This window comes from Peromyscus maniculatus, chromosome 6 (assembly GCF_049852395.1).
Source record: "Peromyscus maniculatus bairdii isolate BWxNUB_F1_BW_parent chromosome 6, HU_Pman_BW_mat_3.1, whole genome shotgun sequence".
NCBI lineage: Eukaryota > Metazoa > Chordata > Mammalia > Rodentia > Cricetidae > Peromyscus > Peromyscus maniculatus.
In genome coordinates, this window is record NC_134857.1 from 74631720 (window position 1) to 74658920 (window position 27201).

A 27201-nucleotide genomic window follows, 5' to 3' on the forward strand; every position below is an offset into this window, starting at 1 on the left:
AAATTAGCCAGGAAAATAAAGACAGAAATAAATTTCAATATAGATATGCCATTTTAATATTTAATTTAAAATAAACCAAAGCTGGATTGGATTAGGAGAAAATAACTGATTTGCAGAATATCTTTATTTTTAATTCATGAAATTACAAGTGATTGATGAGAACAGAACTTACTTTGGAAATAAGAGGTGAACCATCCCTATTACCTTCACCCACCAGAGCTTGGCACGCCCCAAAACTCAAAGGAGGATTACATTCTCCATTGCCCCTTCCCATCTCTACTGAGAGTCAGCTTCTAAACCCAGGCAAAGCTCTGAATCAGGGCCCACTTCCTGAGAAAGCAGGGATCTGTTGGTTCCCATCGAGCCTGGGCATATCGAGACGCCACAAGGAGGCCACAGGGACTAGATGTTTGCTTTTAGAACCTGAATAAACAGTCCTCATGGTCCCCAGGTATAACCACCTCGTGGCAGCATCCAGTCAGAGAGGGTGAGAAGGAAGACGGAAACCCTGAGCGGAACAGTCCACCACCTTACAAGGCCTGCTGGAGCCCTTCTTCTCCCAGGGGCTGGTTGGCAGAGTAGCCTGTCGCTCTCCTGCCCGGTCACTGGGGAAGGAGGACAGGCTGAGGCCCCCCATGAGGAAAGGCTGGTCTTTGGAGAGGTATGAATGTGCAGGTTTATGAAAGGCAAGAACAGCATCCTCATCTCACACTGCTAAGGCACTGAGAGTACAGCAGCAGTCAGGGATGTCAAGATGGAAAGGCAGGAGGCGCCCTGGACCCCGTGACTGGGAGAAAACAAAAATATTGCAACCGAAGAGATGCTAGGGACTACTCGTGGGCCCGTGACTGTGCAAAAAGAAGAATCTGAAGAGTGGGTAGAGCCACGCCCGCATGTCCATACCCATAATGTTCCCTCCCTTGCTCCAGAGTGGGAGGAAAAAAGGGATCCAGGGAGCAGAACATTGGGTATTTCCCTGAGACATATGGTTAAATATTAAAGAAATAAAGCTTTATATACATGGCAATATCCATCCCTTCCCGTCCTTTGCAGTCCCACTCAGGCGTATGTCGACCATTAGTCCCACCGTAAGGGAGATGGTGGAGAGGTCAGCACCAACAGGAAGGGGTCAGCAGGCCTACCCACTCTTCCAGTGCCGAGGACAAGCCCACCCACCAGCTCACTGCTAATGTGTTGATCACCGCCACTCTGACCCCTCCCTGTCTTCAGTCTGAATCCGGTCACCCATGGGAATAAAAAGACTCTCAGGCAGGCAGGACAGACCACAGCAGAGCAGGGCTGGCTGAGACAGGCTTCAAGCCTGTCTGTGGTCCTTAGCAGAGCATGCGCTGACTAACAGGAGCTGGTCTGCAGGTTGCTCTCCGTAAGCAGTGACGCAATGGATGAGGGGTCGTAGACACCGTCAAATTCCTCGTCAGAGCTCAGCCCCTCTTGTTTGAGGGCTGCCTCGGCAGCCGAGCGGGAAGCTTTTCGCCTGAGTCGGAGAGAAGAGGAACAGACTGAGACCATCACCCCTCCACGCTAAGGAAGTGATTCTTCTAAGACCTAAAGCTATTCACATGGTCCCCTACTAGTCAGGGATCTAGGGAGATAAAGTGAAGGATGGAAGCTAAGATACTGACAACTAACCATACCACCTTGTAGGCAGGGATAAGGGACTACGTGATTCTCCTTATCCAGCTTGGGGGAGCCCCTTCCCTTCCCCCCATGAGCACGGTGCAGAGGGAGGGGCAGAAAGGCAACCATACCAAGCATCCTTTTCCAAGGATTTGATCCGAGCCTGGAGCTGTTCATTGACCTCATGCTGTTCCTCCAGCTCCCGCTGTGCCTTCTTCCTCAGGCTGTCCAGCCGCTCGATTTCCTCCTCTGCTTCGTCCACCTGCCGCTTCAGAGCCTTCACCCTCAGGCTCAGCTAAGCAGGATAGGGTGTCCCCACATCAGAAAAGCAGTTACTCCCCAGGGCTGGGACCTCCCCTGCAATGACTCTGACAAGGGGCAATTGCCCCCCACTTCCCCCCATGCCAAAATGTTGTGACCGTGTATAAATCCTCCAGCCTCGGGGAATTGCTGAGAGGGGGTTAGGGAGCTGAGGAGATAGCTTAGCCAATAAAGTGCTTGCCACGCAATCTCCCTAGGGCACACTAGTGCCAGGCCAGGGAGAGACCTTGTCTCAAAAAAAAGCTGGATGGTGCTGGATGAGTAACACCCAAAGCTGTCCTCCGGCCTCCACACACATATGCACATTTGTGCACGTGCATACACATAGACACCCTACACACAAGCACAACACAAAGGTTACTGGGGATTTGATGAATTAATGTGCATATAACACTTAAGAGAAATTAGCAGACTCAATGCAGAGGCTATAACTAGCCTAGGCTAGACGTCTCAAGCTAATCTGTGTCCACACAAGCAAATTCTAAGTGTGGAAGACATGGGGGATGGTAGCCTCCTCTGGCCTTCAAGAGAACACATAACATATACTTGTCCCACAGCTGCCTGTCCACAGGGTGCCTTGTCCTCACCTGGTCTTTCTGGTCGTTGACATGCTGCCGCTCATCATCAATCTGGATAGACAGTTCTTTAACTCTCCGTTCTAGTTTTCGATTGGTGGACTGCAGAACTGTCTTCTCTCTAAGAGCGAGCAGGAAAGGGAGGTCTTTTCTGTCATGAGCCTCACCAGTAGATGGGGAGGATCCAGGGAAGTTCCAAAGAACCAGGCGCCATTCCCACCCCAGAATTTCCACCACTCTGCTCTCTATCAGAAGACAAGGGGACTCCCTGAAGACGAGGCCAGGTTGGCCAGACATGAGATAGAAGATGAAGGGAGACCCAGAGAAGAAAAGCCCAGAGGAAGAAAGGGAGGGAGAGGGGTGGATGACAGGTTCCCATCACCTCTCTTCAGCTTGCAGCCGCTCTTGTAACAGTTGATTCTGGGACTCAAGCTGAGAGAAGCTGGCACTGGGTTTCTGGAAGCCTTCTGAGCTGGCCAACCGGGTCTTCAAGTCCTTGTTCTGAGAGAGGTGGGAAGAATCCACGGTTAGCACTCTAGGTGGTCCTCTGTCTGGCCCCGAGTCTATCCCCAAAACTCCTTTTCACCTGTCTCTCCAAGGAGATTTTGTCACACTCCAAGTCCTGCCGAGCAGACCTCTCCTGCATAAGCTCTGTCCTCAGCTGATCCATCTATTAGGGATGGGTGAGAAGAATTAGCCCCGTGGAAGACTACATTAAACCAGCAAGTGAATCAACAGAAGCAGACCCCTGGAAGACAGTCTCTGAACCACTAGTCCCCCAAATTCTCGGGCAACTAAGTACTCTCATCCTAGAATTACCAGCATTCCACTCTCAATGGCCTAGCTAGATGTGAGAAAGCCATCACACATTCCCACTGCCATGAAGCTACCTGTCATCATCCCTTCCTCACTATGTTAGACTATATTCCCGAAAATCAGTTTCCTGCAAGGGGTCCCAGAAGGCTACCACATAACCTGTGAAAGTGGAGCCTAAATTTCATTGGAGAACCTAAGATGTCTAAGGCATTGGGAATGTGGGACCTTTGCAGTGGAAAGATGCAGGCAGGCACCAAGAGGCGCTGAGGAGAGGGGAGACAGGCTGTGTGTGCTCCAGGTAGCAAAGCTCAAGGGGGAAGGACTGCCCAAGAGCAGTAGAGCCAGACGATGTCACCATGAGCCCTGGATGCTGGGTGTGAGTGTGGAGCTTACGATTAAAAGACTGCTTTGAGTCTCAGAACAGATTTTGAACTTTTGAACAGTATCAGAACTGGAAGACTACAGGGACTTTTGAAATTGGACTGATAGCAGCTTGCATTATGATAACTGATAGGAGTTTTATGGGAGGGGGAACAGTGGAATACTACAGATTAAAGCGATGTTTGGAGGTGGGCATGCCTCCCAGCACTTGGGAGGTAGAGGCAAGCAGATCTCTGTGAGTTTGAGGCCAGCCTGGTCTATATAGCATGTTCTAAGACCAGCCAGAACTACATAGAGAGACCCTGTCTCAAAAAACAAACAAACAAACAAAAAAAAGTGATATGATTGGTTGTCAGGTTAAAAGAAGAAATTATAGCTATTCAAGTGGGAGGAGCCATTTGAAAGAATGCTCCCAAAATCTCACAACCGGCCCTTCTGAATCGAAAGAGTAAAGTCAGCACTGACTGGGCTGCCAGGACTGTCTCCAGACTCCAATTCTTGGCTTCCTCCTTCCACCGACGGAAATCTGTCTACCCTTTCCAAAGCAGGTGAGAACCTGAAGCAGTCTGCCTTGCCTGAACCGTCCAGGTTTTGAAAGACAGGAGCGCAAAGCTGTCTTTGAGAGAGCTGGGGTGTTACAGTGGGGAGCAGGCCCAGTGAGGGCTCGGGGGAGTCACCTGGTCCCGGCCACGGTTCACACGGTCCGTTAACAGTTCCACCGTGTTCTTTTCTTCATCTAACTCTGCTTCCAGCCGTGAGACTTTCTCCTGAGGCGGAAGGACAAAAGGTCAATCCTGTCCCAAATTCTGGGCCCTCAAATGCCAAACTCAGAGCAGGACCCCATCAAAACTTCAGCCCCACAGACTTCTTTCCCTGCATATTCCAGAAACCTTCTCCTTGCTCCGGCATGCTCAAAGCCACCATGGAGGCAGCGCCCTCTGCTGACCAGGAAGGCAAACCCTAGAATCCATTCCTTCTTTTTTTTTTTTTTTTTTTGGTTTTTCGAGACAGGGTTTCTCTGTGTAGCTTTGCGCCTTTCCTGGAGCTCACTTGGTAGCCCAGGTTGGCCTCGAACTCACAGAGATCCGCCTGGCTCTGCCTCCCGAGTGCTGGGATTAAAGGCGTGCGCCACCACCGCCCGGCTGAATCCATTCCTTCTTGAAGTACTATTTCCCTATCGGAAAAACTAAAAGTTCCCCAGCAGAGGCCAGGATAGAAATGCCCAGAAACAGCATTTCCAGAGTGTGGGGCAAATTTAAGCCACGCAGTACCATTCAGAAGTAAGAGCCTGGATTCAGGCCAACCACCTAGGCCTGCATATCAGACCTACCATGATCTCTGTACCTCAGTTCTCCTTATCTGTAAAATGGAGATGAGACCATCTACCTCACAGGGAGAGTCCCAGGATAAGATGAGCCTGACATGCCACACCACAGTGCATTATGTACTTGTTACTATTATTCTTACTTTCAAGTACAGCTTGGAAAAATTGGAGACTACCATTCACTCTAAGGGAGGAGAGCCAAGCTCAGCTCCAGCCAACTAGGGACACGCAGAACTCAGGTCTAAGAAGTTCAGTGCTAACAACTGTCCAAATGCAAAAGATGACAGAAATCCAAATTTTTACCTGACATTTATAAATTTCTCAACATCTGCCTTTAGTTCATAGCTTAAAAAAACATAGTAACCCAGCAAAACCATCAGTTGTGGCTTCTCAAAATTTATTTTCTAGTACAGAAAAAGGCATGGCATATATTGGGAGATACATTTCCCTGCTCAAATCTCCCCTGGGCCAGCCGGCCCAGAACCCCGTCTCTCCCCCGTCTCTCCCCAGCCTGCCCGTCCATGCCTTTACCTCGAGGCTCTTCAGTAGTCGAGCCTTGTCATCCTGGGTGCGCTTCTTGTTCTCAGCCTCCTGTTCCAGCCCCTGCAGTCGCTGGGCCAGCAGCTCTTTGTCCAGCCGGGCTGTGTCCCGCTCAGCCTGGGATGTCTGCAGGGCCTGCCGCAGCCTTTGCAGCTGGGCCCAAAGACAACATACAATAGCTCATCCTAGCTGAAATGTAGGGGTGGAGGGCGGGAGCAGTCCGCCCAAGGGAAGAACTATTTCACCTCTGACACTCTTTAGCGCCAGGCTGGGACCACAGCTTGGTGGCCGAGCACTTGCCTAGAAGTGCCAGCTCGTGGTGACAGGAGAACAGCTTTTCGTTCACTTTCTTTATCGCCTTAAAAGTCTCTACACAAGGGGATGGAGAGATGGCTCAGCGGTTAAGAGCACCGGCTGCTCTTCCAGAGGTCCTGAGTTCAATTCCCAGCAACCACATGGTGGCTCACAACCATCTGTAATGAGATCTGGCGCCCTCTTCTGGCCTACAGACATATGTGCAGGCAGAACACTATACATAATAAATAAATCTTAAAAAAAAAAGTCTCTACACAAATAGGAATCACTTGAGAGTTTTACTAGGGAGCAGGCACCATGGTGCCTATGTAAAGAGGTTTTAAAACTACCAAACCTGTCAGGCATGGTAGTGCATGCCTTAAATCATTTAGCACTCAGGAGGAAGAGATAAACAGATCTCTGAATTTAAGGCTAGCCATAAGTGACATCCTATCTCAAAACAAAAAACAACAACAAACAAAAAATATCTACCAATCCTAGGTCCCAAATTATGACCTAGGTAATATGAAATGATGTTGAAGCATTAGGATTTTTAAAAATCTTGGCCAAGTAGTGGTGGCACACACCTTTAATCCCAGCACTTGGAAGACAGAGGCAATCAGATCTCTGTGAGTTTGAGGCCAGCCTGGTCTACACAGAGAGATCCAGGACAGGTACCAAAACTACACAAAGAAACCCTGTCTCAAAAAAAAAAAAAACACCTTCCCAGGTGACTCTAATGTGCAGCAGAGTGAAGACAATACATCCCCTCTTTTCTGTCCCAGTCTGGGCCCTAGCACTCCAGCCCACGGGTTCAGTAAGGAGGCAAGGACCTTCAAACCAAAGAACACTATCCTGTCATTTAGGCGCCTACCTCATCCTGAAGCCGGCTCAGCCCCCCGGAATTCTTTTCGGCCTCACTGGCCCAGTCCTTGGCCTGGCGCTGGGCATCCGCTACTTCCCTCCGGGCCTTCTCCTTGTAATCCTCCATCTGGGACTGGAGCTGCTGCAGAGCTAGCTTGGAGTCATCCCCAATCTGCTCCAGCTAAAATGCAGAGACACACGTTCTTCCAGCACTGCACCTCCAAACATGTTCTGTCCCTTCTCTAGCCCCAGCTCCCAGAAGTCAACCAAGAGCCTCCTTTCTGGCAAGCAGCCCTCTCCGGCTTTCCTGTCTAGATCCCTAGTATGGCTAGTAGTTATATTCAAATGTCTGCATGGACCCTAGTTCTATCGCTTACTTATTACCATCTCTGGTCTCATTTTCCCATCTATAAGATGGGATAATAAAGTCGGGTGGTGGTGGCGGTGGCACATGCCTTTCATCCCAGCACTCGGGAGGCAGAGGCAGGTGGATCTCTGTGAGTTCGAGGCCAGCCTGGTCTACAAAGCGAGTTCCAGGAAAGACACCAAAACTACACAGAGAAACTCTGTCTCGAAACCCGCCCCCCACAAAAAAAAAAAAAAGATGGGATAATAATAGTACCTACATTGGTGAGTTGATATTGATTATGTTAATTATTTAAAGTACTTATAACAGTGGTTGGCACTAAGTAAACCTTCAATGACCATACTTCTGCAAACTCGAGGTGACATGGTTATAAAATATAAAGAAAATCTGCCAACTGAACTATGACAAACCCTCGACTACCATTTCAGAGAAAATATAATATTTTATTTTCGAAGTTGACCTTGCTAGTAGTTGGCCTTGTTTTGTAAAATAAGATCAGAGGAAGAACCTTACCAGCAGATGTAATTTAATTTCCTTATCTCCCATGTTTCCTCCTATCCCCACAATTTAAACCTTTACTAAGGAGGATTCTTATGTCTAGGTCTTCTAGACTTCTAAAGCAAACTCCAAGAACGAAGACCCCAGGACGAAACTACTGCCATAAGCAGGATTTCACACTCGAGCTGGGCACGGTAGCATTCACCTACAGAGGTCAACGCTAGTTTTAGCTACATGAGATTTGTCTCCCGAAGAAAACAGAAAGGAAGGGCTGGAGAACCGGCTCAGTGGTTAGTTAAAGTACATACTGCTCTCACAGAGGACCTGAGTTCAGTTTCTAGCGCTGTACTGGGCAACCCAAAAACTGCCTGTAACCCTAGCTCCGGAGACCTGACGCCCTCTTCTGACCTCCTTGGGTACTGCACTCATATGCACACATATAACCCCCCCCAGACACAGATACATAGACCTGATTTAAAAATAATAACAAGGGCCAAGCATGATGGCCAACACCCTTAATCCCTGCACTTGAGAGACAGAAGCAGATGGATCTCTGTGGGTTCAAGGCCAGCCTGGTCTACATAGTGACCTCTAGGACAACCAGGGTTATATAGAAAGACCCTGTCTCAAAAACATAAAACAAGATATAATAATAATAATAATAATAATAATAATAATAATAATGAGGAGGAGGAGGAGGAGGAGGCAGCAGCAGAAGCAGCAGCCTTTTCTCAAAAAGGAAGATTTGGCCCAATCCTCTCTTGAGGAAACCGAAGGTCACCCATCCTGACCCACTTCAGGGTCAGTTTCTGCAGGGCTCTCAGCTCTTCCTTAGGAGGAGTCCACACAACCTAGGTCTACCTCTTTGTTGAGCCGGTCCACAGTCTTGTTCAGCAACCGCTTCTGCTCCTCCAGCTCGGCCTTGCTCCTCCGCAGGGCCTCCCGCTGCCTGCCCTCTTCCTCTAGAGCCCGGTTCAGCGCCTGCTGTTCCTGCCCGAGGCGGGCCAGCCCCCGCTGGGCCTCATCCAGCCGGACCTCCAGAGCTCGCTTGGCTGCCGCCAGGCTCCCCTCCTCCTCCTGGGCGGCGTTCAGAGCCTCTGCCAGCTGCTGTTTCTCTACCTGGGGAGAGGCAGAGGGGGAGGGTTGGGCTGAGAAAAGGCAACGCTTGGGCTGAAGGCACCGGAGGTGGGTAGATGCTGGAAGAGTGGGGGCGTTACTGATGGAAAAGGCAGTGCTGGGTGTGATGGCCCACGCCTCCAACCCCAGAACTTGTGAGGAGAAAGCAGGCAGACCTCTGTGAGTTCGAGGCCAGCCTGGTCTACACAGGGAGTTCCAGGCCCGGTGGGGTTATATAGTGAGAGACCCTGTCTCAACACAACAACAAAGAGTTAAGTAGGCAGCGCAAACAGGCTCAGAGGAACTAGCCAGAATCAAAGCACAGAGCAAGCAAAGGGTGGGAGGTAGGTGACAAAAATACCAAAGCAAACTTTGAAACAGATAGGGTGAGGGCAAAGGAGCAGCAGGCCATGCTGGCAGTCAAACGGAAGGCCGATACTGGGGGGTGCCGGGGGGGGGGGGGGGGGGGGGGGGGGGGGACACCATGCAGCAGGCACACTGAAACAATGGCTGAGCACTGAGAGAGGAGTGTCGCCAGGGCTGGAGGGCAGAAGGGCAGGGCGGCCCACCAGGCGGACAGGAGCGCTCACCTCCAGCCGGTGCACTTTGTCCCGAAGCCGAGCCTCCACCGCTTCCCCACCCTCCGCCAGGCCACGGGCCTCCTTCAACTGCTGCTCCAGACCCAGGATGCGCCTTCGGAAGTCGTCGTTCTCCTCCTGGGTTTCCCGGAGCGTGGTTTCCACTGTTGCCCGACGCTGCCCCAGCACCATGGCCTCTGCCTCTGATGCCAGCTTAGCCTGCGGACGGTTGGGAGAATCGGCTCAGACCGTGAGGCTCAGCGCGGTAAACATGGCATATCCAGGAAAATGGGCCACCCAAGTGCCCACCTGGCTCCCAGGAGCCAGGCGTGGAGGTGTGACCCCAGCCAAGGGTCTTCCGATAACCCTACCCCTGCATAGAAGCGCCGCCCTGCTATTCCACACACACGTGAGCCTCCAGAACTGCTCAGTACATACCCATCATAGGGAACTTTGCAGGCTCTCTGGCTTCTCAGCCCTCCTGACCCCTCAGCCTCCACCTCCTGGACCCTGGGCCCACTCCCCTTGCCTTGGAAGCCTCTTCACAGTCCTGCCGCAGTTGCTGCAGGGTCTTTTGTAGCTGGAGGTTCTGCTGTTCCAGGTCTCGGGCTCGCTCAGCCTCAGCCCTCAGCACCGCCAGCTGCTTCTCTAACTCCTGGTCCCTCTGTCGCCCCGCCACCTCCCGGCTCTGCCGCTCTGCCTGAAGCTCTTTCAGCTCCGCCTGGGTGCGTCGCAGCTCCTGGGAAGGGAGAGGAAACAGGGGGGACAGCTGTAACAAGGTTCCAGCATGCGGAGGAAGTAAGACTCTCGCATGCATTGTGGAAAGGAACATAAATGATGAGGCCGCTTTAGAGAGCATTCGGGCCAATTCCCAAAAAGCTGAACGCAGACTAACCAACCACAGGACAAATCCTATTCTTAGTGACATGCCCATGAAAATTGACAGTTCTCACAAAAACTTGTTCATAAATGTGAATCTTGAAAACATGATACCAGATGAAAAAAGCCAGAAATCAAAAGGCACGTATTATAGGATTCCAATGATATGAAATGTTCAGCTTATGAAAATCTGGAGAGAAATCGTTGTCAGGGCATGGAGAGAATGGACACTAAGGAGCATGGGATGCTTTTTTGGGGAGATTAAAATATTCTGTAACTAGATAATGGTGATGGCTTCGTAATACAATAAATATACTAAAAACCACTGAACTGTCTGTTCTAAAAGGAGAAATTTTGGGCCAAGCGTGGTGGTCCATTAATCCCAGCACGAAGAAAGGCAGATCTCTGTGAGTTCAAGACCAGCCTGGTCTACATAGTGAGACCTGGTCTCAAAAAAAAACTAAAAATAAATGGAGGAATTTTATAGTACATAAACTATAACACTATTAGAAATCATGTGGAGGACGAAGGGATGAACGCATGACTAAAACAAGGCTGACAGTCTAAAAAAAATAAAAAACTGCAAAACAATAAATACTAATGCATCTTAAACTTCTTTTTAAATGGCAATTAAAATATTAATTATGGCTCTCCTTAGTCATTAGGCACCTTTGAAATTTAGAAATAGCTAATAAGGCTGAACATGCAGTGACTCTGTAATGTAGATACCAAGGAAACTCGTTAGAGAGAAAATGAGACAGAGCCACTGTCTGGTCTGTGTTGGACTTGGTGAGTCTGCTTCCCTACTCTTCCCTCATCTATATTTTGTTTAAATACTTGGTAAAATACACCTCCTATCTGAGGCATAGTAATAAACGATACTGTATGGAGAATGCTCAGGTTGGCCAGGTCAACTATACGTCAATAGGTTTCAGACTCTCCTTGGTATTTGTAACTTCATAATACAACATAGTTTTTGTCATCCAAAAATAAACAGCTGTTTTCTTTTTGTTTGTTTGTTTGTTTTTGTTTTGTTTTGGGGAGGGGGATTCTCTTTTCGGGGGAGATTTGAGACAGTCATAGCCCTGGCTGTCCTGAAACTCATTACATAGACCAGGCCTGTCTCTGCCTCCCAAGCGCTAAGATTAAAGGCATGCACCATCATACACAGCCTATTAGCTACATTTTTTTTAGGGGTGGGGGGTGGGTTCAAGACAGAATTTCTCTGTGTAGTCCTGGCTGTCCTAAAACTCCCTTTGTGGCCCAGGCTGGCCTCAAACTCAGAGATCCACCTGTCTTTGCCTCCCGAGTGCTGGGGATTAAAGGTGTGTGCCACCACCTCCTGGCCTATTAGCCACACTCTTTCTTATCCTTCATAAACTACAACACCAAGAGTACGAAACTGTGTTTATTTCAACTTTTATGACTTTCTCATGACTCATTTATAAACTATCATCCATGTATAATGAGAAAAGGATTGACTTTAAAAAAAAAAAAAAACGATCAAAGCAGGAATCTTGGAGTGTTATGTCGGCACCCTGCCAGCAAGATTGTGGCCTGGGATACTGGGGAGATGCACATCAAACACTGGGCCCCTTAAGCACCATGTCCAGACAAGACTGTGGCCTGGGATACTGGGGAGATGCACATCAAACACTGGGCCCCTTAAGTACCTTGTCCAGACTCTGTGCTTTCCAAATAGCCTTCAGATTACAATTTGTTTTTGAAAGTAGGTCAGCTAGCCAAGCTGATACCAGCATTGCAGTCCAGGGATTATATTTCTCAATGTAAATTAATAAACAGGCATTCTAACAAAACGTTTGTTTCAACATGTACTTAATGAACTTCTCCCTGAAACAGCAGTTTTTCAGAACCAAATTAAGGTTCTGAACCTGCAAAAATGACCCTGGGGTTTTACAAATCCATGTGTATTTAGCTGCCTATGATGTCGTCCAGGGAGGCAGCCAGCAGCTTCTGCCTGTATCCCAACCTGGCTGTTGACAGCTTTTCATTAGGAAACTCAATAACCTACAAGGAGACCTGTCCTGCAGAGCTGGAAAGCCACACCTGAGCTGCTAGGACGAAGCCTGAAAACCACACTCCTGGAGACAGCCCAACTAGCCCGGGCAGAGGTGCATCAGTGAGGCAGAAGTCATCCTGACCTGCGGTCCGCACCCCAGGTGCCAAGTACCTTTTTGAGCTCCTCAACCTGGTGAGTATCTCTTGCACCAGCTCGGGCCTGCTCTAAGTCCCTCTGTAAGACCTCCATCTTCTCCCCAAGTTCCTCTTCCATCTCCTCCTTCTCCATCCGCAGCTGCAGAAGTCTGAGCTCAGCAAGGTTATAAACAAAGGATAAAAGATCAAGGTCAGACTTCCCACACAGGGGAGAGTCACAGGACAATGGGAACAGCCAGCCCTCTGCAGGCCACTGCCACAGACACTCACTCTCAAGGAGTGGATCTGGAGAACAGCAGCTTCGGAAAGAGCATGTGGGAGCACCGCACGAGAGCACCGCATGAGACATGAGAGCACCACTCGAGGGAAAGGCAGTGGGGTATAAGAGTCAGGTTAAACACCCCTGCGAAAGGCAGGAGGGTCTTACTCCTGCTTGGTGGCTCTCAGCTCCTCCTTGTTTTTCTGGAACATGTTCTGCCAATGCCCTGTCTCCTCTGAGGTCTCCTCTAGCTCCCTTTGCAGCTCCCGTACCAGGGAGGACATCTTCTGCCTCTCAGCTTCCACTGCAGCATGGTCCTAAGAAGGAGAAAATGAGCACCAGGAGGCCCAGAGGGCAAAGCTCACTTTAAGGCAGAAGAGGAAGGTGAAGCCCAGAGGGTACCATATCAGTGACACACTGACAGCCTGGTAGTGTGATGCTAGGAAGCTACAGTCCTTCTCTCTGTAATCTGCAGGAAGCCCCCTCCAAGATTTCCCCCGTGGAGTTCGCCCACACATCCTCATGGTACTTCTAGCCTGTAACTCCTCCCTCTGCTCCGAGAGGTTTCCTAACCAAGGTTCTCACTACATCTCACAGGTGACCTTCAGGGAAGGTTCCTGTTGCCACCATGAAAACTCCCAAAACACAGTAATAAGGCAGCCCCGTTCCCTGGCAGGTCCTCTTCTCCCAGCCCCAGTTCTTGTCACGTGCCTGGGTCACGTCTTGCATGCTCCGGCGAAGCTGCTCCGTGTCTCTCTGGTATTGCAGCCGGACATGCTCCACTTCCTGGTCATGGGAGGCCACCTCCTCTTTCAGGGCCCCCTTCAGGGCTGTCAGCTCCCGTTCCCTCAGCCTCAGCTGCTCCTCCACTCGCTGTTTTCCCTCTAAGACCTCTTCCAGAAGTTCCCGGGTCTCTAACAAGTCCTGGAGAAAGGGAAGGTGGAAGCTTGGGGGTGACCACATTAGGACTCATTATGTCTATTAAAAAACTCATCCATTTAGCCAAAAATACTAATTGAGAGCTTGGCAGGGTGGCATATGCTTCTAACCCCGGTAATTAGAAGGCTAAGGCAGAGGAATCACACACTGGAGGCCAGAATGGACAACGTAGTGAAGTCCCACCTCCAAAAGAAAAATGTGTTGATGCTTTGTATTAGTATAGTATTAGGTGCTTTTTGCCCTCTAAACTGCCTATAAAGAACGGTCATCCCAGTCTCTAGCCTCACACTACTTTGGGTCTGCCTGAAAGCACACTGAAGAACACGGTGAGAACCTACCTGCTTTCCATACTTCCCAGAAACAGTGGATAGCAGACCTGAGGATGCTGCAGGGCACCAAGGCTAGACTATAAATAATACAGCCCTTTTCCTACCTTTAGGAGAATCTCCTTTGCAGGCTCAGGACTCTGGCCCTGTTTCAGCTTGATCTGTAGCTCCTTCACCTGGGTCTCCAGCCCATGCCGTAATCCTTCTTCCTGGCCAAGGAGGAGCTTCATGTTCTGAAGCCTAACAATAGATAGCATTACTGGATACTATGGTAGGCGGTTACAGGCTTACCATACACGGATTCATTTAACCTTCCTTTAAATCTCCATTTTTTGCACATTTGTTTTTTCTGTGCTAGGGATAGAAGGGCCTTGCCAAATTGGGCATTTCAACAATAAACTACACCGTGCTCCTACTTGAATCTTCCTTTTTCCTTTATCACACACACACACACACACACACACACACACAAAGGAGACATCTGTGTGGCAGTCAGAGGATGACTTGCAGGAGTTGAAGCAGCCATCCCCTCTTATAACAGGACTGACCGTAACAGGCCCAGTTGTTTGTTTGTTTGTTTCCAGGGGCCAGTTTGCTAAAACCTCCGTCCCATATTATCCCACCATCCTATGTTGACTCATGTCTGGCTTCAATCAGGAAGTACATCCAGTCTGGTAGCCAATCAGGGTCCTACCCAACCACAAGCAGGAATTGCTCTTTCTATTTTCAGTCAAACAGACCCCCAACAACACAGCTACAGTTGCCGACCAGACACACGAGCCGATCGTAAAATGACTCCCGTATCAATAAGGGTCTTTACCCAATCACTTCAAAGCACACTCAACCACAGCTGGAATTCCCCTCGCTGTGCTTCAAAGGAGCCTGCAGGCTTCTCTCGGGGTCGCCATTAGCCACTTTGTCAGAGGGTTGGACCCCTGCATGCTGGAATTTTTGCTCTTGAGAATTAAACGCTCTTGTTGATTACACAGGTGTCTGGTGGTCTCTATGGGACTTCTCATGAGCTGTAACAGGGGTCATTTCTCTCTTTCCAACTTGTGTGTCCCAGGGATGAAATTCAGGTCCTCAGGTTCTGTGGTAAGCACACCTTTACCAGGTGAGCCATCTCCAGACCCCTGTTCAAATCTCTCTCTCTCGCTCTCTGGTTTGTTTGTTTGTTTGTTTGTTTGTTTGTTTGTTTGTTTTTTGAGACAGGAATTCTCTGTGTATCCCTGACTGTCCTGGGACTCACTCTGTAGACCAGGCCGGCCTTGAACTCAGAGATCTGACTGCCTCTGTCTCCCATGTGTTGGGATTAAAGGTGAGTGCCACAACTGCCCGGCTCCCCCATTCAAATCTTAAATGAACATTTATACCCAACTACTTCAATTAAAACTGTGACCTGTTCCTCAATGAGCTAGTCCTCTCAGTCTGTTTCAGTCCGTGGTACTCACCACCTTCTCAAGTGAATTAACCCACATCCTCTACTTGTTTACTCTCTGTTCCCTGTCTCTGGAAGCTAAGATTCTGGAGAGGAGGGCCCTACCTGTATGGCTCACTGACGTACCTCAGGAGCCCACATCAGAGCCTGTCGCATAAACATCATTCACAGGCAGAAGATATCTGCTAAATCAGTGAGCAAATCCTCACCATAATCCTGTAAGGTAGCTCATATTTTTAGAGCCATTTTGCAAACTAAGAACCTCAGACAGGCACACCCAGGTAGTCCATCTCCAGATCACGCACTATCACCATTACTGCAGAAAGGGAAAGAGAAAACGGTCCCAACCGCTTTAGCATCTCCAGATTCCCCTCTGCCTCCTTCAAACCTGGGAAGATCGACCTCTATGCCCAGTCCAGGTCCCTGACCCATGTGCCCCCCCCCCCCCGTCCCCCGTCAGCTACACTCACTCCTTGGCGCTCTGCTGGGCATCCCCCTTCCTCCTCTCCAGCAGCTCCTGCAGTCGGTTACACTCTTCCGTCTTCTCCTCCAGCTGCCTCTCTAGCCCAAGCCTGGATGGCTCTAGCTTCTGCCGCTTCTGGGAAAGACATGAAGAACAAGAAAAGCTTGTAGAAAGATCCACTACAGTCCACATGGTAGCACATGCCTGCAATCGTAACACTACAGAGGCAGAAGCAGGAGGATCACCACAAGTTCAAGGCTAGCCTGAACTAACTACACAGTGAGTTCCAGGCAGTTCGGGCTACAGAGTGAAATCTTGTCTAAAAAAAAAAAATTTTTTTTAATGTATAATTCAGCTATCATTTGGCTTAAAAGGGCTTATTAGGAAATGTTATCATTTTTACTATTTTCTACAGAGAAAATATTTTACTGTTTAAAAGAACCCTGGACTTTTGAATTATAACCTGTTTCTATGTTCAAGCTATCTGTGTATTACTTCTCCTGCAGTTGTACATACAATGTTTTTACATTCAAAAAAGGGACAAATACTATAGAATTGTATTACATGAAATATATAGAATATACAAATATATAAAGACAGATTAGATGTCATCTCAAGATGGAGAAGAAAGGAATATAGAGCAATATGATTTCCTCAATACAGAATCTCTGTTTTGTGTGATGGAAAAGTCCCACAAATGGACAGTAGTATCAGGACATAATATCATGAATGTAATAAATCAATACAATTAATGTAATTAATGAATATCATAAATATAATTATTGAATGAATACTGTGAATGTAATCAATGAATACCACAAATGTAATTAATATCATGAGTATAATTAATGAATATCATGAGTGTAATTTAAAAAATTAAAAAAGAAAATCTACCAAACCTACTTGAGACTCCTAAGTGTTCTAGTAATAACAGCCATGAGTCAGAATTACTCAGCATGCTGATCCCTGATTCTCAGTCCTCAGACACTAAGAAATGCTTGTTTTAGGCTGTTAAGTTTTAGAGTAATCTGTTTTGTAACAAATAAATAAAGAGTCTATTATTATCTTCACTTAGTATTAAGGAAACAGGATTTGAATACTTGAGGAACTTAACTAAGATTAGTTACACAGCCAGCAATTACTAGAATCAAGGTTGGAACCCATTAAATTTGATTCCACACAACCATTAACCTGCACCGACATCTCCCTAACAAGGGGATTGCAAACCAACCCAAGCTACTCCAACGACCACGTACAGGGCAATACTGTAAAGGAGGAAGGCGCATTTATAAAGGGCTGGGGCTGGGGGTGTGGTCAGAGGACCTGCCTAGCATATACAAAGCCCTGGGTTCCATCCCCAGCAAGGCATTAACTGGGCATGGTGACTGACATTTATAACCCCAAATCCGGGAGGTGGAGGCAAGGATTAGAAGTTCAGGGTTAACACAGTGAGTTCAGGGCCAGTCCTTCTGAGACCCTGTCCTTCCAACCCCAGAAAGAAGAGTAACAAAGTGTCTGAAGTTTCAGAGGAAGAGTGGCTGCGTCCTTTCATCCATCTCTGCGACCTACTGCCACAGGCAATTCCCTTAAGCTCTCCTCAGAAAAGAGCCTTCGGCACGCTTTGCACTGCCACAGTCACGATCCTGTATTGCCCAGGGTCGTATCTGCCATAAAAATCACACTCAACACATGACATTATCATTACCATCATAATTATGAGGAAAAGACTTGAGACACACAGGATGTAAGTAATTTTCTTTTCTTTTGGGGGGACACGGTTTTGTGTGGCCCAGTCCATCTTCAAACCTGACAAATAATAGGTCCAGAGAGGACCTTGAATTCCTGATCCTCCTGCCTCTACTTCCTGAGTGCTGTACTGGCAAGCAACCACCACAACTGATTGTATTCAATACAAGGTCAAGATTGAACCCAGGACACTCCGTGCATGCAAAGTGAGCACTCTATCAACTGAGCTACACCCCCGGGCGGAAAACAAAAGCTAGTTCTCAAGCTCTCTACAAGCAGTCAATAGCAGGCCCAGGACATGGACTCCTAGGGAGAAGGAAAAGGAAGTAGATCTGTGCTGTGCTCCACCCTTTAAGTGCCAGAGACACGCAAAGGCCTGGCTGGGACGAGGACACTCACTTCTTGTCTCACTCAATACAGACAGCACTGACTCAGAAGAGCCAGGCCAGCTGGGCAGGGTGGTGCACACCTTTGAACCCAGCAGAGGGAGGACGATCTCTGTGAGTTCAAGGCCGGCCAAGAATACTCACACTCAGGAAGACACCACACACACACACACACACACACACACACACACACACACACACACACACACAGAGCCAGCCTAGCTCATCTCCAGGGCATTCATTTTCCCCTCCTATACCTCTAACCTGCCTTACCTTCACCTCTTCATCCAACTTCTTCTGGAGCTCCTCCACTTTTCGGGTAAGCTCACCCTGCCCTGCCAGGGCCTTGGTAGAAGCAGGAGAAACCATCTGCCAGAGTATGGGGGAACCAATGGGGTGGGAGGTGAGTCCACATCCAGATCCCTGGCGGCCCTCAAGGTCCGGGACCTGACCCCAAGAAGGTCACTTACCCCCAGAGGCTGCATCTGCTCCAGCACCAAACTAACTTTCCTCTTCACAGAGGCTTCACTTTCTGGGCTTCTGGGGGACAGAAGGACGGAAGCAAGGGTGAATGGAGGGGAGGAGAGACCAGGAAAGAGATGGGAAGGGAAGCCAGAGGGACAAGAAAGGAAGTGTATGCTCCCACTACTGGGTGGACCCCACTCACCCCTCCCTTAGGATGCCATAGATGGTAGCTTTCATATGGTCCACACTGCCTGGTGGAGCTGCCTCCCGCTGGTCTCGGAGAAGGTCAGGAGTTGATTTGAACTGGAGGAAAAATGAAGAAACAAAAAGAAAGGAAGAAGAGGGGAAGGAAGGGACGATCAGGCCAGGGTGCCTATGTGGTTCAAACGGAACACAGGCAGCAGCTGAGAGATGAAGTCTCTCAGCACAACGAACAACACTACTCAGGCCTGAGGCACAGCCCCAAAAATGTGCAAGCAGGAGAGACGTCTGCACTACTGCTGCCAATCAGACTTTGCTCAGTCACCAGCTGTGAGCTATGCCACAAGCAGTTTGTCATTAACACCAACAGATGTACTAGAATTTATGAACGCACATAGAGTTCCAGAATGCACATAAGTGAGTCTCCCCACGTAAGTCACATCCCTGAGTAAAAAAGGAGAAAGCATGGACTTCCAGCAAGACTCTCAGGGGAGCTTTCCCTACCCTCCAAGGATGCATTACAAAAGGTGCTAGACCTAGCAAACTAGTATTTGCTGATGACCGAAGAATGGCTGCCTCTCCGTGCTCACATCCATTTTCCTGAGACTTTTACCCACGAAAGCATGTTGTGTACTTAGTGGGTAAGTACGTGGGTACTTAGTGGATAAGATGGAGAGCAAAAGGCAGACTTTCTGCCCCGTGTTATCTGAATTAGCAAAGGATTCCGTGGGCTGATGCAAAGCCGGGGTTGGCAGTGGGGAGGGATGACATCTGACCTGCGCAGCCATGGTGGGATCGTGTGCTTTCTCCCGTGGTTCCTCAAAACTCTGAAGGACCCAGTCTTGCGTCTGCCGGGAACGGCTAAAGCTGCTGAGAGAGCTCTGGCTCTGAGACGGCTGCTTTGAGCTGTCCACGTGGTCGTCATACTTTGTACCAGGGCTCCAGTGGTTGTGGGGCGGGCGTTCCCGATCCTCGCGGTTCTCCCGGGAGAGCCGGCTGTCCAGACTCTGGCTCCGCTTGCGCTGCTCGTGGGGAAGCGTCCGCGTGCGGCGGCCAGTCCGGCCTCGGACCTGGCCCCCGGTTTGACTATCAAACTTGTTGATGAGTGAGTCCACGGAAGACAATGGCGCGGTGTCGATGGTGTTAACCGGGGGAGTCTTTTGAGGGGCTAGCTCCAACAAGCTGGCGCTCCTGTTGCTGGGACCCACAGACGCAAGCCCTGTCAGAGAGGCTTGCGACTGGGAGCGGAGCAGTTTTCCATTCCAGTGGTCCCTGGGCTCCTCATCAGATGTGCTGCCCTGAGAAGGGGCAGGAAACCCCTGGACTTGAGAGTAGGGGTTCTCAGGGGGCTCTGAGTCGGAGCTCAGTGCTCCTGGGGACCCCCGGTTGCTGGTCCCCTTGATTTGGACCCCAAAGGAGTCACTCCCTTTCTCTCCACTGTTAAGGACCACAAAGGGCTGTCCAGCAATGCCCTGCACGCGCACAGCAACCCCATAGGTACTGGCTCGGGCATCCTTAGCGGGGCGTCTCCCACCGCGGCGAAGGGTGCCCACCTCGGCAGCACCCTCTGGCTCTGTGATAAAGCGAATTTGGACTCCATGGTCTACCGGGCCCCGCGGGTCAGCCATCATGTGTGCCTGCTCCACATGTAGGAGGGGTCCTAGAAGATAAAGAAAACAGTTTTAGCTGAGGAGCCGGAAGTAGAAACCCAGCTTTAGGGAAGCTGACTGCCTTGCCAGGTCCTTCTATAGAAAACGGTTCTCATATTTTTAATCTGAGCAACAGAAATGTAGTATATGGGCGTCTACCCCCAGTTTCTGAGTTATTAGTCCTGGGGCTAGACTGAGAATTTGAATTCCTCAGCAACTTCTCCCGGGTGAGGCTAATACTCCTGGTCCAGATAGCACACTCTGAAAAGGCTAGGGAGGTAGTTCATGAGTGGACAGCTTGCTAGTATGTACAAGGTCCTTCCAACATAGGAAGAAAAAAAAATCAAAATAAAATAAAGAATATACTTTGAGGTCCACAGACTCAAAATAATTCATTTCCTTTGATGCAATCCTGGGGAGTGTGGCTTATAAAGACTTTGAAGATGTCTACTGATCTTCACATACAACACAGATAGCCTCTCCCATGTAAAGATAGCTCCTCAAACCTGCCAATCTGATTCCTCCACTCCTGTGAAAAAAAGAAGCCTCCTACTGCAGAGTTTGCTAAAATATATAGGTCACAAAATGTGGCATCCCATTTCTGGGAAGTCACTTAAACTGGTACTGAGACAACAGCGATGTCTCTGAAGGTACTGAGGGCGAGACAGACAGAAGCGCTGTATGTACTCTCTGGGCTTCCCACCGGGTGGCTTTCTGTCCCTTCTGACCCTGATACCATGTAGACGTACTGCCTATTTGAGAAAGGACTTCGAGCTGGGTTGTGACTCAGTGGTATAGCATTTGTCTAACTTGTGCAAGATCTGGATTCAATCCCCAGCACCGAGAGAGAAAAGGAAGAGGGGGAGGGAGGACTGAATTATGATTTTTTTTTTTTTTTGAGACAATGTCTTCTATAGCCCAAAGCTGGCCTCACACCCATTATGCAGCTGAAAATGACCTTCAATCCTGATCCTTCTCTTTCCACTTGTGAGTGCTGGTATTACAAAGGTGAGCCCCTGGGCTTGGTTTTATGCAGTGCTGGGATGGGACTCTACCAAGAGAGCTTCAGCTCCCGCCCTTGAAATCTGGGTTTTAGTGTGCTAGTCCAAGGACCCAGAATAGGCAGGCTGTGGGAGAGAGCCAGGGCCATCCACAGGCCAACTTCCTGGTCCACATTGCCCAAGCTTGGAGTCAGGAAATGGAATGTGTTCCAGGTGTGCTCTGGCTCCTGGAACTTGGGAGGGAGGTTTTGTTCCAAGCAAATTAAACAACAAATGCCTTCCTCGCTCCTTCTGCTGGCCTCTACTGGAGCCCAGCACCGAGCTGGAGGGAGGAACCTCAGGTGTGCCAGACAGAAAAACAATCATACCCAGTTCAACCTCCCTGTGGGGCTCTGGGCCAAGGAAACTTGGCAAGGGCCCTCTCAGAGATAGTAGAAGGTCTAGGAAGCCAGAAAACCAGGGCAACTGAAGGGAGGGGATGGGCAAGAGGGGCAGAATCCAGGTGGGAAAAGGTTTGGAGGAGAAATGGACACTGAGGGCATTCTTAGCATTCCCAGACCTTCCCAACTGGAAAAGGAAGCGCTTTATTGGGAATGATTCACTTTGGGGGTCCTAGGACTGTGTACCTCCTCCATGACACAGCCCACACAAACTTCTAACAGAATTTTTAAGTTTGTGAGGACAGTGGAGAGAAGCACTCCAAATTACTCAAGAAAAAGAAAAGGCACCAGAGCAGTGGTGGGTGGTGATCTCTTTGGAGTCAAAAGGATCCTTTCACAGGGGTCACCTAAGACCATGGGAAAACACTGGTATTTACATTATGTTTCATAACAGTAGCAAAATTAGTTATAAAGTAGCAATGAAAATGCTTTTATTGTTGGGGTCACCACAACACGAGGAACTGTATTAAAGGGTGGCAGCATTAAGAAGGTTGAGAACCACTGCTCTAGAGTCAGCACTTGTGGGGCTGAGGCAGGAGGATTGCCATGAGTTCAAGATCAGATGCAGTTGCATAGTGAGACTTTGCCTCAATAAAAAGGCTTAATAAACAAACTGCTTCCCTTCTTTCTTCACATGCAATAATTTTATAATGTGTATTTTTTTTTTTTGAGACAGGGTCTATGTAGCCCAGGCTGGCCCTGACTGAACTTACTAAGTAGCTAAGGATTGTTGCTGAGGACATTGAGGTTCCTTCTTTGGGGTCTTAAGTTTCATTAGTACAAGAATTTATAAATGGACCCAGCAGAAAGCTTAAAAACAATTTTATTCGAGCTTGAGAGACAAACAATAGGGCAGACAAACTGTCGATCTCAGCAGTTGTCAGGAGGAGGGAAATGGAAAGAAGCAGCCAGAAGTGGGGAAAGAGAAAGCCACGCCTTTAAGAAAGCAGGCAGTTTTGGTAATGGAGGTCAGCACCCAACCACATGGCAGACAGGCAGCTGCATGGCAGAGGGGCTTCAGAGGGAAGGAGAAAGCCCCGTGTGTACGGGGCAGCATGCCCAAGCTTTGGTAGGCATCTAAAAGAAAAAGAGGCCAAGTCGTGCTTCTCTCACTGGGAAAAGCAGATAGTTTCTTGCAGAGCTTCCATCATTTACACAGACTCCCAGCAGGTTTACCTCAGTTTACCTCCATACATCTACTGAAGAGATTAGTTCCTGTCTCTTCCACTAGACAATAAGCTCCTCCAGGGCAAAGACCAAGACTCTCAGCTACCCTCTGCGTGGCCCATGGAGACTGGAAAGGAACACTCTTTGAACCTCGGCAGGCTCTCCCAGCAGCAGAAAGATATGCCCATGGATCTCATAGCATTCTTTGTGCCTTAGTAACGAGACAGCTTCCTGGTCTGGACTCTCTGCCCCACACAGTCCTGATCTTACTTACAATCAGGTGTACCTAAACTGCCAGCTCTCAGAAGTCACATGATTTATTTATGATGACGTTCTGCCCTGTCAGTCTATCTGCAGATCACCCAGATCAGGTCAAGGAGCTCCCCTGTAGGCACAGCGAAGTGCCCAGCCCCTGGGCCCAGAGTGCCAGACCAAGCAGGGGTGCTATATCCAGTGTTCCCCTAGGTTCCAAAGACACTCCCCCCTCCTCGATCACTATCAGCTCCGGGACATGTGGGTCAGGGGCCAGGGTTGAGAGATCTTTAGGGTGGGTCAGAAAACAGAGCACTAAATGATTCAACACGGAAAACCCGAAACCTACCCGCCTTCAGTTACCGAGGACGGTGGGGTGGGGCCCGGGGAGCAGGGCAGCGCCAAGGCCTTGCATAAGCCCTAGGCAGGTAAACAGTGACCGTGACATGAAGTCCAGGGCCGTGCTCTCACCAGATGCCTGACCCTCTTTTCCCTCCCCTGGCACATGCCCAGGGCATTTCTCCCCAACTGTACTCTGGGAAAGGACCAGGGCAGAAGTTAATTCAGCGCCATCTGTCTGCCTCTGCCATCCCTGCCTGAACCCAGGGCGAAGGCTCGGTACACCTGCACCAGACAGCCACTTCTCCCCGAGTTACTCATTAGCCTGCCCTGCCCCAATTCCATCACCTCTGGCCCAGCCATTCGCATCTGGCTTCCAACTAGGAGTGACAGGGTCCCTGGACTTCTGGCAGGAAGTGGGGGTGGGGTGGTTTCGGGTGTGTGGAGGAAGGGCTGATGTGTACAGGGCCAGGCGGTAGGCTGGGTGCTGAATAACTGGAGCGTTCGGAAAGAGGAAGAACTAGGAGACCCGTCAATCAGAACCACCTCAGTGGTGATACAAAAGCAGCTAAATGGTCCAAATAGGAAAGGAAGCTCCGTGGCCTTAGCATTCGATAAGAAGGCTCCTTGCAGCCCCACACAGAACCAACCCCACCAAGTGGACTCTAGACTAGGTCCACTCAAAAGCAGAAACCTGAGAGCCAAGCTAGAGTCGCTTGGCCAGTGGGGGTAAAAAACAAAACAAAACAAAACAATGAAGAACTGGGCCCTTGCAAACAGGCTGGACTGGTTTGCAGGCAGAGGGAAGGGAGGCCGGGGAGGTGACTCTGGAAGCTTGCAAAGCAGGCGCGAGAGAGGTTCCCCGCCAAAGGCACAGGGACAAGACCAAGAGTGGAAGCTCTGTCCAGCCTACATGCCGGGGGCCCGGGCGCTGGAGGGGGAGGCGAAGGTGGAGAGGGAGGCGGCAGGGGTTACAGATCACAAAGGACTTGGTGACAGGCCAGTGTGAGACAGGACGCTTTGTCTCCCTCCACCACTCCCTCTCAAGTTCCCAAAGTTGCATTCCTGGCCTTACACCTACCTTCCTCGACTCCCAGCGCTGGGTCCTCCCCTCCCAGGCACAAGGAGAAGCAGCCCTCCCCCCTCTCCTCCCACGAGGGTAAAGGCAGGCAGGCTCGCCTGGGAACCACAGGAAGCCAGAATCCTCTTAGAATCAGGCAAATCTCTGCATCTGCGGTCTCCCAGAGCCAGACCCCAGCTCCCGAATCCCCGGGATGAAAGGAAAGGTGCCCTGGAACGTGTAGGCAGCCTGTCTACACACACACAGCGGTTGCTAATTATTCCCCAATTACAGCAAGTGTCCTCAGACAGAGCATCAAAGGGGCCCAGCCAAGGTTGACCCTGCTTCCACTGCTGCCTGAGGCAAGGAAATTCACCCCAGAAGTTGTCTGGGGCTCGGCGTAGCCCTCTCATGTGGCCTGGGAATCTGGAGATGCCATTCCCCTGGTCCTTTGGTCTCCTGGGGAGTTCTGCCTGTGTGTCTGCACCACCAGTGCCGACAGTGAGTTATCACAGGTCATGAGTCAGGGATGCCTGCTAGGGCTTCAGGGAATCAAGAGGATTCTGTGGCCTCAAGGAAATGAGCTGCACCCCCAAATCTCACCAGTGTCCCCCAACCTAGAACTAAAGAAAATATATATATATTTGTTGGGAGGAAAGGTGTAGCAACAACCCCAGGAAGGAAGACAATTTCTAGGTGGGCGTGGTGACACATGCCTGTAACCCCAGCATTGAGAGCTGGAGGCAGGCAGACAATCAGTTCAAGGTCAGCCTCCCTGTACAGCAAGTTCAAGGCCAGCAGGGACTACATGAAACCCACTATCAATCCACGGTCCCACACTCCCGAAAAAGCAAACATTTTTAGCCATTTTGGGGGGGGGGGGAGGTCCAGAGATTTCATGTTCTTGGTGCCCCTCTCTTAGAGAACACACACGGTTCTTTCTAGAGGAAGAAGGAAAAATTCTCCCTGGCATGAAAAGACAGACAGAAACAGCCTTAAATAATCTCACACCTAGCAAAGAGATGGGGGTGCTCTCATAGTCTTAGCGTCTGACTGGCAACCGCTTCACCTGTGGGCAAACGGCGAGAGAACGACCCCACATTTCAGAGCACTTCCAAAGCCAGCAGGAGGGTGTCGGAGGCCAGCGTGAGCTGACCAGCACCTGCGGATACCTCCACCTCAGTCTCTGAACCTATGGCGGCACTTCCCTTGGCTTCCGATACGACGAACCCTCCCCCGCCCCCACGCTGGTCTCCAAGAGAAATTCTGCCCCAAGGGCTGGCGCCTGACCTCCAGAGATCGGCGGCGCCGAAACACAGGCATGCCCTGGGAATAACCTTACCCTCAGGTGCCCCACACCTGGCACCTTACCCAGTCACTCGCTTCGGACCGTGGAGTAGGGGACCAGCCCTCCGTTCGGCCACCGCACTCTGACCGCCCCTCCTCCTAAACTCAGCACCTGTGCCCAGGAGGAGGGCATCTGATGCCGCCACCCCGCCCCTCCGGCATGCTCCGGAGGGCCCACCCACCTCGCAGGTGTCCTCGCTCCCCGCGGGCTCACTCACCGGGGTCGGGCTCGGCGCTCTCGGGCTCGCACACCCCGCAGGGGCTCGCGCTCCGTCAGCCCCGCGCTGCACGCGCGGCCGCAGCCCGGCCCCTCCGAGCTCTGAGCTCCCTCCTCCCCCCCCTCCCCCCGCCCACCAACCTGTTACTCCCCAGGAGCTCCGCCCCCATTGGCCGTCACCTCCCGCCCCGCCTCACCCTTCCTCCTATTGGTCTGCTTCCCGCAAGGGGCGGGGCAGCCACCGCGGGAACCTGGAGCCGGGGTCCCCAGCCCGGTGGGCGGGAGGGGCGGCGGGGTCACGTGGGATGGCGGGGCGCCAAGGGGCCTGAGAGGCCATTTTGGGGGCGTCGGGGCTCGGCGGACCCGGGTGTCTTGGCGCCCGAGCATCCCCTGGGCTCTGTCGGAAGCGCCGCCCGAGTGCGCTTCTCTACGCAGATCTCGGTCCACAGCCCTTTCTGCCCTTCATCTCCCTCCGCCCGAGCCGGAATATCGTTCTGTCACTTTCTGCAGAAAAATTTCTTCCTAGTCTCCCGACGTCAGCGCGTCCTGCATCCCTGCTCGCCTGCCTTATCGGCGACCCGAACCAGAACCCCAACCGTGGATGCTCATCCCCGGACTCCGGGCCTCCATAATCAGTTTGCAACCTTTGTAATATTTATCATCTCATTTACATCATCCTAAAAATCATCTTCATCGTTTTGTCTCCACCAGAGCCGAGGTCTTTTTCTTTTGTTTTGTTCGCTTCGTCTCCAACGCCTATAACAGAGGCCGGCACATATTTGGCTCTTAATAGGTGTAGAATGAATGAATGACCTGGGAACCGAGTGTTGTAAATTTACATGTATCAGAATGACCTTCGTTATAAGCAGACAGGGATTCGGTCCCAGACTGTAAATCTACCTTTTTGAAAGCCTGTCAATAAATAGGGCTTTTGGTCCCACGACACCGAGAAGAGTCTGGGGTGCTTTGCCTGCAAACTGAGGCAGTTAACATTAAACCCAGCTCGTGTTAACCGCCGAGGTACGTTCAAAGAAGGTTGGCTTAGCTTACCTTGCTGGGCTCTGAATAGTTCTCCCCTTTATTTGTTCAGTAAATATTTATTGTAATATATTTAGGTTTGAAGAGGAATCTTCGGTATAG

At 50.2% G+C, this 27201-nt stretch overlaps 1 protein-coding gene across 4 annotated transcripts; it reads right to left on the reverse strand.

Moving 5' to 3' along the window:
* Positions 1-32: 32 nt before the first annotated feature.
* Positions 33-27132, reverse strand: Cgn (cingulin). 4 transcript variants are annotated; one of them, XM_042279487.2, is made up of 21 exons: positions 27112-27132; positions 19366-20249; positions 18591-18691; positions 18394-18463; positions 18197-18292; positions 15799-15926; positions 13998-14130; positions 13337-13549; positions 12794-12942; positions 12383-12515; positions 9842-10051; positions 9325-9531; positions 8480-8737; positions 6764-6934; positions 5587-5748; positions 4409-4498; positions 3121-3204; positions 2917-3035; positions 2547-2655; positions 1770-1933; positions 33-1495 (listed from the first exon to the last, which is right to left on the reverse strand). In XM_042279487.2, the coding sequence occupies exons 2-21, from the start codon at positions 20218-20220 to the stop codon at positions 1354-1356; spliced, it is 3594 nt and encodes a 1197-aa protein (XP_042135421.1). In that variant the 5' UTR covers positions 20221-20249; positions 27112-27132; the 3' UTR covers positions 33-1353. The 4 variants fall into 4 exon arrangements, with proteins under 4 accessions (XP_042135421.1, XP_042135419.1, XP_042135418.1 ...); XM_042279485.2 differs by lacking the exon at positions 27112-27132 and adding an exon at positions 26063-26183; XM_042279484.2 differs by lacking the exon at positions 27112-27132 and adding an exon at positions 26027-26181.
* Between the last annotated feature and the right edge of the window lie 69 nt (positions 27133-27201).

Bases quoted from the DNA above. Each gene is read 5' to 3' on its own strand.
- Cgn (XM_042279487.2), bottom strand. From the start codon at position 20,220: ATGATGGCTGACCCGCGGGGCCCGGTAGACCATGGAGTCCAAATTCGC. The intron at 9,532-9,841 runs GCAAGGGGAGTG...AACCGTCCGCAG, and splicing joins ACTGTGAAGAGGCTTCCAAG to GCTAAGCTGGCATCAGAGGC. The intron at 1,496-1,769 runs GTATGGTTGCCT...TCTCCGACTCAG, and splicing joins TCCTTGGAAAAGGATGCTTG to GCGAAAAGCTTCCCGCTCGG.